This window comes from Doryrhamphus excisus, linkage group LG11, assembly GCF_037039965.1.
Source record: "Doryrhamphus excisus strain RoL-2023G ecotype Guam linkage group LG11, RoL_Dexc_Guam_v1.1, whole genome shotgun sequence".
Lineage (NCBI taxonomy): Eukaryota > Metazoa > Chordata > Actinopteri > Syngnathiformes > Syngnathidae > Doryrhamphus > Doryrhamphus excisus.
In genome coordinates, this window is record NC_136367.1 from 11,575,722 (window position 1) to 11,587,805 (window position 12,084).

General features: G+C 42.7%; 1 protein-coding gene across 10 annotated transcripts in view; it reads left to right on the forward strand.

Moving 5' to 3' along the window:
- The window catches only part of pard3ab (par-3 family cell polarity regulator alpha, b), a 179,690-nt gene extending 168,163 nt beyond the window's left edge, over positions 1 to 11,527 (forward strand). For 6 of the 10 annotated variants that reach the window (XM_058080481.2, XM_058080491.2, XM_058080500.2 and 3 more), the window contains 3 exons: positions 3,692 to 3,815; positions 9,044 to 9,174; positions 9,997 to 11,527. In XM_058080481.2, the coding sequence (XP_057936464.2) occupies positions 3,692 to 3,815; positions 9,044 to 9,174; positions 9,997 to 10,384 (643 nt within the window). In that variant the 3' untranslated portion in view covers positions 10,385 to 11,527. The other 4 variants (XR_013629454.1, XR_013629455.1, XM_058080527.2 and 1 more) reach the window with 4 other exon arrangements.
- Positions 11,528 to 12,084: the final 557 nt, after the last annotated feature.

Here is a 12,084-nt window from a genome sequence, read left to right on the forward strand (position 1 = left end):
CCACATGCCACAAACGGAGTGGTTTGAGGTATGCTAAAGCACATTTGGACAAGCCAGCTTCATGTTGGAATAAGGTGCTGTGGACTGATGGAAGTCAAATGGAGTCATTTGGACATAACGTCATTTGAACACAGCATTCCAAGACAAACACCCGCTACCCACTAACATTTGGTGGTGGTTCCATCAGGCTGGGGGTCTGTGTGGTCAGTGGAGGTACTGGAAATCTTCAGGTTGAAGGTGGCATGGATTCCAGTCAGTATCAGCAGATTGTTGCCAACAGTTTTCAAGAATGAGTGAGAAAGTTGAAGTTGGGCTGGATACTTCCAACAAGACAATGACCCTAAACACTGCTCCAATTCTACTAAGGCATTCATGCAGAGGAACAAGTACAACCTTCTGGAATGGCCATCTCAGTCCCCAGAAACCATCAAACCTGACTCAACTGGAGATGTTTTGAAAATAAGCCAACCAGAACCCAGACCCTCATAGGAAGCTATAGGAAGCGTTTATTTCTGCAAAAGGAGGATCTACTAAATATTGATGTCATTTTTTGTTGGGGTGGCCAAATTTAGGCACCTGCCTACTTTAGTTTAAATCAGGGGTCTCAAACTCAATTTACCTGGGGGCCACTGAAGCTAGGGTCTGGGCGAGGCTGGGCCGCATCAGGTTTTCCAAAAAAAAACAAAAACGCATTTGTTAAAAACAGAAAAATATACAAACTTTTTCAGTGCTTTGGTTCCGATTTTCTACAATAAATGCTCTGATAAAAAAAATTCCACTGTTCTCAAATATCTTAATTTTTATTTTTCTGCACAAAACAAGATGAAAAATGAATAAAGAAAATCAATCAGTAATAAATAAATAAATAATAATAATAAAACGGCAAATAATAAAAACTTAAGAAACCACATATGTTGGTGGGTAGACAAATTATTTTTTTCAGATTAAAATGAACAAAGCATTATTAGAGCCCTGTAGACATGACAAAACACGACTATAGTCACATTTATACTCTTTTTATTTACAACATATTGCGCAACTGCAGGTTCTTGAGACACATGCTAACTCGCAAACTAGGGGGCCTAAACTAGCATCCTGCGGGCCACATTTGGCCCGCGGGCCGCGTGTTTGAGACCCCTGGTTTAAATAATGATTACACACTTTCTGTAAATCCTATAAAGTTCATTTTACCAGGGGTGCCCAAACATGTTCATACCATTGTTTAATATATACACTGGAGTGACAACAAGTAGTAACATGTTGTACTAATGTAGTAATAGTAACGGGCCATGCTCCCATGTCAAATTGTGCGTGTCCTACAGCAAAAGTGTCGTTTTTAATGAGGTGGTGTAAAACGCCTACAGTCCCTCATTTATCGCCAGCAATCGCAGAATTGCAGCAGGATTCCTTATTAATAAATGCAATGTTTTCATAGGTAGAGCATAGAAAACCTGTTGTATATGACAATGTTGGTACCAACAATAACATATGTAACTGTACTGTACTCACATACACGATTCCTTCAAAACGGACACACATAGAAGATTTACAGCAGACAAAACAGGTTTTGTGAAGCGTAATACCACTTGGCACCTGAGGGTGTGCTACTGAGCCAAGAGGCTGAGGACTCAAGCAAAGCAAGGGTGCTCAAAATTCTTTCCGTTTTTTTTTTTGTTTCTTTTCTTCAGGCTAATGTGAGTCAGCTCCGCAGCCACGCATATGTTTCTCAATGTCTTCCATTGTCCTTTTAATCGCACGGCATCTCGGCTCTCGAGAAGGTGTGATAGCACAAAGGAAGCAGGCCAGCAGCTCCGCTCTTGTTACCTAGCCGCTAGCCGCTAGCGCCCCCGTTAGCGAGGGCATCCGCGCGTCGATGGATGGTGTGGCTTTATCGCCTTCATCGTCTCTACTCGTTTTTCACAGCGTAGCAGGTCTGCTGCGTCTTTGTCAGAGGACGACCCCCCCATCTCCATCCACCCCCTCCCCATCTGATAAGAACGTTCAAGCTTACTACTACGTGTGTGTGTGTGTGTGTATGGTGTTATGCTGCCATGCGTATCAGTAAATGTTTATTTAAAAGACTCCCATGACTACCTTCTCTTAATTAAATCTTTCATTAAGATGGTTCCTTTTAATTAAAAGTAGATTAATTAGAATTGTGCTTATTGTCGGCAAGTGAGATATCAGCATGTATAATCGCGGCTCTATTGTTATTAAAAAGTTGGCCGGTTGTTTAATTAAATAGTTATTAACTGTGCAGACAATGGCTAAAGTCAGTCCTTAAATGGTGTGCTAGTGTAAAAAGAAGAGAGAAATGTGTTAATGTTGATGGTAGCAGATGATGACAGCCGAGTGATTGTCCATGTGGTTTTTATGGAAGTCCATGATGTTGTTTTCCTTTTCTTTTTTTTTTTTCTTCTTTTTGCTTCACTAGCAGTTAGCTTGTATCTCAACTCTTGGCTAGCGGTTAGCTTGTGTCTCAACTCTTGGCGAATGGTTGGCTTGTATCTCAACTCTTAACTAGCGGTTAGCTTGTGTCTCAACTCTTGGCTAGCGGTTAGCTTGTATCTCAACTCAAACTAGAAGTTAGCTTGTATCTCAACTCTAAACTAGCGGTTAGCTTGTATCTCAACTCTAAGCTAGAAGTTAGCTTGTATCTCAACTCTTAGCTAGCGGTTAGCTTGTATCTCAACTGTGTAATAAATTAAAGCAGATCTTTTTTGTTAATCCAAGGAATTACAGCTGGAATGGTGAAAAAGAAAGTAGATTTAATAATAAAAATAAGAATAAAAATAAAATAATAAAGCATACTTAACTAGCAGTTAGCTTGTATCTCAACTCTTAGCTAGCGGTTAGCTTGTATCTCAACTCTTAGCTAGCGGTTAGCTTGAATCTCAACTCTTGGCTAGCAGTTAGCTTGTATCTCAACTCTTAGCCAGCGGTTAGCTTGTATCTCAACTCTTAGCCAGCGGTTAGCTTGTATCTGAACTCTTAGCCAGCGGTTAGCTTGTATCTCAACTCTTGGCTAGCGGTTAGCTTGTATCTCAACTCGTGGCTAGCGGTTAGCTTGTATCTCAACTCGTGGCTAGCGGTTAGCTTGTATCTCAACTCTAAACTAGAAGTTAGCTTGTATCTCAACTCTTAACTAGCGGTTAGCTTGTATCTCAACTGTGTAATAAATTAAAGCAGATCTTTTTTGTTAATCCAAGGAATTACAGCTGGAATGGTGGAAAAGAAAGTAGATTTAATAATAAAAATAAGAATAAAAATAAAATAATAAAGCATACTTAACTAGCAGTTAGCTTGTATCGCAACTCTTAGCTAGCGGTTAGATTGTATCTCAACTCTTGGCTAGCGGTTAGCTTGTATCTCAACTCTTAGCTAGTGGTTAGCTTGTATCTCAACTCTTGGCTAGCGGTTAGCTTGTATCTCAACTCTTGGCTAGCGGTTAGCTTGTATCTCAACTCTTGGCTAGCGGTTAGCTTGTATCTCAACTCTTGGCTAGCGGTTAGCTTGTATCTCAACTTTTTTATTTTTATTTTTTTTCATGATGTTGTTTTCCAAGCTATCTGGGTCACTCATTAGATGACACAAAGCATGCTGGAAGTGGAAGAAGGTCCCACCGCAGGCTGGCAGAAGCGGGTCACTTATTCATTGTGTTCACTCATTCATTCATTCATCTCTCTTTCAGTAACCGGCTCGCCCCGAGCAACCATGACCGGATACAAAGGCTGAGACAGGAGTTCCAGCAGGCCCAGAACGGTCCGGACGACGCGGACGACCGGCGCCGCACATTCAGCTTCGAGCAGCCCTGGGTGAGTGTGTGACATGTGACCTGTACTCCCTTCTGACTGGAGAAGTGACTTCTTGGGGTGGATGCTAACGCTGTTAGCACCACGATGCTAGCCGTCACTAACCACCCACAAACTGACTGGGCGTCCTCTCCGTGCCAACCAGGCTAACACTCATCCACAGTGCATGCAGGAGTTAGCGCACCGGTACTAACCCCGCCCGCCTGTCTCCTCACGCATCCTTCATGTCTGTCAGTCATCCACGTGGACCCGCCCACCAGCTCACCATTTTAACTGTGCTTTTTAATGCCTTCAACAACCATGACTTTACACCTCATGAGCGTGTGAACAAAGACTTGGGGGGGTCTGGGGGGGTACATATTTATATTTTACCAACACATGACTTGTGTGTGCAGTACAACCTTTTTTTAATCTGTAACACGATTGTACATTTGACATTTGTTTATATTTAGACTGCATTTTTGGATATTTCTGTTTAGAAATATGCTAGTCTGCTGAATGCTTCCTAAAATGGACTTTTATTTCTTCCTATCTATTTCTTTCTCGACAGACAATAAACACTTTTTTCATGCTTTTGGCTGTCAGGAACATATTCCAGTCATCATTGTAGGAAACAGCACGGCATTGTGGGAAAATACGGACACCCCCCACATGCCTCTCTTTGTGTCCCAACAACACAAGTAACACAACACAATTGTTGTTGACTTCTGCTGCAATTGTCCGGGAATGGAAGCTCAAAGCTACCATCGCTTTTCTGGACACGCATTTGTAGTCTTCTTCGGTCTTCCTCCGTCCGCCTTCGTTCTGGGCAAGAATTTCAAATTTTTTTTGAATAATTTCCAATACAAGACAAATAAAGCAACATGATAGAGATTCCAAATAGAGGGGGTCCTCGTTTTAAGACTTTCGTGGTTACAAATTAATAATAATAATAATAATAATAATAATAATAATAATCTCAAAGTGCAACAGTTACAATAAAAAAAATAAAAGTGAACAGCAAGTGTCACAATAAGAAGATGTAAAATAAGTAGAGCAGTGGAGGTGGAAATGACCAAAGCTAAACTAACACACACGGTGAACCAAAGACATTAAATATGCATTAAAATAAGCAAGCTATGTAAAAGCTTTTCTAAAAAAAATATGTTTTTAAAGCTTTTTTTAAAACGGTCTAATGTGTGTGGCGCCCTCAGATGATCAGGGAGTCCTTCGTCCCACAGACTTGGGGCAGCTGCGCAAAAGGCGCGATCGGCCACAGAGGCACTTACAGGTCAGGAGGGAGACCTTAAACTCAATCCGGTATTTAACAGGGAGCCAGTGACGGGATTTGAGGATGGGGGTTGATGTGGTCAAACTTTCGCACCCTCATCAGGGTTCTTGCATTATTCATTCAGTCATTCATTCATTTTCTACTGCTTTTCCTCACAAGGGTCGCGGGGGTGCTGGAGCCTATCCCAGCTGTCTATAGATATAGACAAACAACCATTCACACTCACATTCATACCTATGGACAATTTGGAGTGGCCAATTAACCTAGCATGTTTTTGGAATGTGGGAGGAAACCGGAGTACCCGGAGAAAACCCACGCATGCACGAGAAGAACATGCAAACTCCACACAGAGATGGCCGAGGGGGGAATTGAACCCTGGTCTCCTAGCTGTGAGGTCTGTGCGCTAACCACTCGAGCGCCGTGCCGCCTCTTGCATTATTAAACTTGTAAAAAAAATTGTTACGTGCATGCGCAGAACAATACACATAGTCGCACATCCATGACTTGGTTATCATCCACACGAGCCCACAGATATCTGGCACTAAACAATTTTCAAAACCTCCAGCCAAAGTGTAGATTTGGAGAAAAATGTGTTTTGTTACGAACGCAAACAAACAGAGTTTTAAGTTTCCAAATTGTCACTGCCTGCGCCCGCGTATGCTGTGATGTCACACATACCATTTAAACGTTGTGGGGGGGGGTTAAATATAGAAAGTTCCTGGCTGCTGCTTGCTACGAACGTCCATGCTGTTTTACTAGTAGTTGGATGTGCCTCACGGCTTCCGTCCGTATTCAATACAAAAGGCCAAATAATGATGGTGCATTCATGCCACCTGGGGAACAGCATATGGGGCGAAGTTGAACATTAATAAAATAGCGCTTGCATCACGATGATTGCACGATGATTGCCGTCAATTGCATTCATACCCAATGAATGAGTCGATGCACACGCGCATGCGCATCGATATATCGATTATTTTCCACACCCTTACTGCAGAGGCGAGGAAGCACTTTGAGGTCGGCCATTTTCGCTTAACCATTTCACGTTCAAGGCGTCTTTGTCGTAACGGGCTACAATTGGGTCAGACCTTGTGGGAGAACTTTGAGATGTATGCTGTTACATGTGGATGCATTTGAGTTTGTGGGGACCCCATTTTTTTCAGAATCTTCCAAGAAAGTGATAGCGAAAAATTGAAGTTCAAGCCAAGTTATGTTAAAGTGTGGGAACTTTGCAGGAAACTAAACAGGAGGTGAACAGCAAAGAAAGGAAGTAGTTGCCCGGGAAGATGGGAGAGTTGACAGGCATGAAGTAGCCTGACCGAGGACCTCCTGTAGTTGCTCAAATAGAATAGAGTCAAACCTCGGTTTTCAAATGGCGTATTGATTCAGTTTTCATCAAAAATGTTGCCTAAAATTTTGCCTCAGTTATCGTAGGATATTACATACGCTACGGCTCCAAAGTTGACTTGGAAATGTTTTTGTCCAGTCTGAGATCTGGCTTTTTCTTGGCAATCCTGCCATGAAGTCTGAAGTCCTGAAGTGGCCGCTTCACTGTTGATACTGACACTGGTGTTTGACAGCTACTATTTAGTGCAGCTGCCAGGTGACGACCTGTGAGGCGTCTTTGTCTTAAACTACACACTCTCACATATTTGTCTTCTTGCACAGTTGTGCAGCGTTTTTCTGTCCTTGTTAGACCCAGTTTGTGCTGCTCTCTGAAGGGAGTAGTTAACAGCATGGTAAGAGATTTTTTACATGGCTTTTCTAATCATCTATTAGCCTTATAAAATGATGAACTTGGATTAGCAGCCATACCAGGAGATTGATGCAGAGGACTGACAGTTGTTGATAGTAGGCCTCTATGCAAAAATGGACATCCTTCTATGAAAATCATCTTGTCATTGTTTGTGAAATGGAAAAAATGATTTGTGAAATGCATGAAAATGTTTTTCTTTGAAAAACAAAGAAATTTGCAAGTGATCCCAAACTTTTGAGCGGTAGTGTACCATATAACCAACTAGTCCGTTTACCCTGTACTGTACTGTATCGTTAGCCAAATTTGAGTGCCCAAAAAAGCACACCTCTCGCATGTTAGTTCACTGTGTGACTGCTAAATAACATACCATAGGCACAAAAAAGAAAGTGAAATTGCCAGTAATTGATATAGAAGGGGCACAGCTAGGAGACCAGGGTTCAATTCCACCCTCGGCCATTTCTGTGTGGAGTTTGCATGTTCCCCCCCGTGCATGCGTGGGTTTTCTCCGGGTACTCCGGTTTCCTCCCACATTCCAAAAACATGCTAGGTTAATTAGCCACTCCAAATTGTCCATAGGTATGAATGTGAGTGTGAATGGTTGTTTGTCTATATGTGCCCTGTGATTGGCTGGCCACCAGTCCGGGGTGTACCCGAAGACAGCTGGGATAGGCTCCAGCACCCCCACGACCCTCGTGAGGAAAAAAAGGTAGAAATTGAATGAATGATATAGAAGGTGAGGAACGTTTGACCTCGTCCGGATGTTCAGGACGTCCACATCAACTGTCATGGATTAATTGGATTTACAAAATAATTACGATTTTGTGCATTTCTGTTTCCATCTGACCTTTTGGATCTAATTAATACGAAAACCAAAGTAGTACTCTACTTTTATTTATTTCAGTCATTCATTGGACCAGTCATGTCTTTACTTTGCCACCAGGCTCCTCACTGATTGTAAGTAAGCCGTGAAGGATTGTGGGTAATTCAGTCACGTTCTATTATGTGACGATGCCAGCAGCGCTCAGACATTATTGCGCTGTTAGACATTAGATTTCGATTTTTATTGTATTGTCCTATTTTAATTCCACGTTCCTTCCGGGTGTTTGTCGCCATTGAGGCTAACATTCCCAGGAATACTTGACATAATAAACCAATGCAGCCATGCTTCATTTCCTTCAGTGGGGAGCGAGGCGTCTCTTTAAGCAGCCGCAATAGCTTAATGGTCGACGGTGTCTCATCACAGCGCTGCCATTAAAATATCAGGAAAACAACACAACTGACCTAACCTCATTAGTCATGTAGCCGCAACAAAAATGCTAATCCGGCATTCTTATTTCATTTTGTATTCTCATGTACATTTTGACAAAGTACTACATATGTAGTACTGCTGCTCTGTTGTAAGAAATACTACAAATATGAAGGCTACAACATTCATTCATTTTCTGCCGCTTTTCCTCACAAGGGTCGCGGGGGTGCTGGAGCCTATCCCAGCTGTCTTCGGGCGAGAGGCGGGGTACACCCTGGACTGGTGGCCAGCCAATCACAGGGCACATATAGACAAACAACCATTCACACTCACATTCATACCTATGGACAATTTGGAGTGGCCAATTAACCTAGCATGTTTTTGGAATGTGGGAGGAAACCGGAGTACCCGGAGAAACCCCACGCATGCATGGGGAGAACATGCAAACTTCACACAGAGATGGCCGAGGGTGAAGGGTGGAATTGAACCCTGGTCTCCTAGCTGTGAGGTCTGCGCGCTAACCACTCGACCTGCGTGCCGCCCAAGGCTACAACAGTGAAAGTATATTTAGATGAGCAAACTACCACATGTCCTTATATGGTCGCGACTATGTCTCTGGACTATGTCTCTGGACTGTGTCTCTGGACTGTGTCTCTGGACTATGTCTCTGGACTATGTCTCTGGACTATGTCTCTGGACTATGTCTCTGGACTATGTCTCTGTCCTTTGTCATGACTCCACCCCCACTAACATCCATCATAGTGCATCATTGTAACACCGCCCACTCTTGAGTCTCCAGCATGCTCCTCCCTTCACTCTGTTTGTCACCTGACCTCGCCAAGGACCGGTGAGTGACTGTGTGTACCTAAAGAAGTGGACCTTTTATCCTCATGACATCATTTCAGTCACGTGATAATTAATGATGATGACGCTAACTGTGTGGTCGCGGTCGTTGGCAGTCGAGCGCAAGCGGGCAGAATGGTCAGAGTCAGCCCGGTCGCCACTCGGTGTCAGTGGAGGTCCAGATGCAGCGCCAGAGACAAGAGGACTCCTTCGCTCAGGCTCAGCGTCAGTACAGCTCGCTGCCACGGTAGGAATACCATTGTTGGAACGCTACAGTAAACCTCGGATATATCGGATTCAATTGTTCCCACTGGTTTTGTCCGATATAAGCGAAATCCGTTATATGCGTATACCGGAAAATGTCCGTTTTACGCATATATCGGATTTATATCCGGTATATGCGTAAATCGGATTTTATCCGGTATAAAAAGGCACTTCCTTGACTATGTTTCCAATGTACCTGGACTGGGCAATGAAACGAGACGTAAGGTAATGAGAATTTAACTTTATTGGACTCTGAGCATAACAAATTGTTAATTAAGCTAGGCCCTGTTACGCCCGTCAGGCCTACGTTATTTCCAATAGTGAGGTTAAGATCTCATTCACTGCTGTGCTAGTATTATTGACGTCACTCACTTTTATATTTGTCCTAAATCTGGAGCCAGGAGAAAGACACGATGCGGCCATCCGATATATGCGAGGGAAATTGGAACGGGACTGGAGATTTTGTCTGAAATAGGCGAAATCCGTTATAAAAAATCCGATATATGCAATGAATTTTTATTGGAAATGTATTACAGAAAAATTGGTTCTTTTTTATCTGTCCGTTGTGAGCGAATTTCCGATATATCCGAGTCCGATATATCCGAGGTTTACTGTATTTTTATCATGGATGATGTGAGAACAAAGAAAACACTTTAAGACATTTATCCACGTAATTTCTCCTATAGGACATAATTACATCAAATTATTGTATTTCAAAGAAATATTAAGTTTCAAAACGAAACTGGCAGTACTAAAATACCAACGAGACCAAATTTCTCCGCTTTCATTTTTTTGTCTTCTGCAGGCAACCCAGGAAGAATCCGAGCTCCATCTCTCAGGACTCATGGGACAAAGCGTACCCTCCAGGTGAGAGCTTTCAGGCAGCCAAGGACAATCCCAGGTACTCCAGCTATCAAGGATCCAGGAATGGCTTCCCAAGTGGCGGCGGCGGTGGTGTCGTGAACGCCAGAGTCCTCCTGGAAGCTCAGGAGCTGCTGAGGCAGGAGCAGCGACGTAGAGACCAGGAAGCTAAAGGGAAGCTAGCACAGGAGGGCTCGCCAAGCTACGAGCCGTATGCCAAGGATCCCGCCTCCCCCAAGGGTCCCTACCGCCATGACGTGCCGCCTTCGCCATCACAGCTGGCCAGACTCAACAGGATGGGCTCGGAGAAAGGAAGACTCTTTTATTCCTGAGGACGTAGCAACCAAGGACCTGGCCTGGAGCTCTCACTGCCTGTCTGCGGACGCCATCTTTGTTGTCTGACAATCACATGACGACTCCGGGGGTGCCACGATGTCACATTTTGTGTTTCCATGAAGGTTTATATTTTTATTTTATGCTAATATGCTAATAGCAACACAGCGTGCATATCAACGTCATGTTCCTCCTCCCGAATTAAGAGAAGAGCAATACTGAGTTGCTAATAAAATACTAGCCCCTCCCCTCATGAATGATTCATGAAGTGGCATCTCAGCTGAGAAGACATCTCTGATCTCCCGCCCGATGCTCCCCACGCCCCTCAGACCCCCCCCATTCCCTCCAAGCGCCACTCCAGGCTCGACTGGCTGGCATGGCCGCCTGCAGCTCCTTGTTGTGTTCATTAGTCTGGTAGCCGTCTTTCAACCTCCACCACCTCATTCACACTCAACACAGCTTTTTTTCCCCTCCTCGTCGCCCTCGTCTCCCCGGGCTGCTTTCGAACGCTTCATTTTTCATTGCGAGCCGCCTGCAAGCCCCACACAAATATCAATTTAAATCCCCCCTTTTCGCTAAGATTGTACACTTTTTATAAACATTTTAAATGTGTAAACAAACAATTGAGCCTTAAACTGAATAATATAATATCTCTAAGTGTTGACGTTATATCATTGATCTTTTTAGTTTATCCAAGGTTACAAATGTGCTTGGCCAGTCCGGAGATTAAAGGTTAATTTACTCTCAACACAATTAGCATATCAGCCCGTTATCATTCCATGAAAGTTGTCATTTTGTTATGGGTTTCCTCCACTCCTGCTAAAAGCTAAGCTAAGCTAGGTAATATTGGTGATGTCGTTTAACATTTGTCCAAGAAATGAAATCTGATTTTAATTAAATGTTATAAATTGGTGAGGTTTCCAGCACTTTGACTGACTGGAAGCTAACGAGCTAGCATGAACGTATCATGCATCAATATTATTACTTTGATCTCACTGAGAAACACAAAAACAAAAAAATAGTTTAAAAGACGAATTCCACCAAGAAGAAAGTGTCTGGAAGTTGTTGTTTTAAAATTATTTATATTTCCTCTGAAATATCCGTCATTTTGTTATGGGTTACCTCCACTCCTGCTAAAAGCTAAGGTAGGTAATATTAGTGATGTCGTTTAACATTTGTCCAAGAAATGAAATCAAAGTATGATTTTAATTAAATGTTATAAATTGGTGAGGTTTCCAGCACTTTAACTGACTGGAAGCTAACGAGCTAGCATGAACGTATCATGCATCAATATTATTACTTTGATCTCACTGAGAAACACAAAAACGAAAAAATTGTTTAAAAGATGAATTCCACCAAGAAGAAAGTTGTCCTTTTAAAATTCTTCATATTTCCTCTGAAAACCCTGCTTGTTTGTAGTCACAGGTACAGGCTGTGGCGTTGCAAAGTGCCTGACATCATGATCATGATGATGATGATGATGATGTAGTCCTTCACACACAAGGATGGATGATGATGTTTTTTAACACATTGTTGAAATATTTTACTAATGTCGTGGTACTCCTTCCTCAAGCTTCTTTTGGTTTTGGTTAGCGGCCATTTTGGACACTTGCCTTTTAGATGTGTTTATTTTTGAAAACGAGGAAATGGAAGCTAATGTGCAATTTGTCGCTTTTTCTTTGTCATTATTATCCTGAAA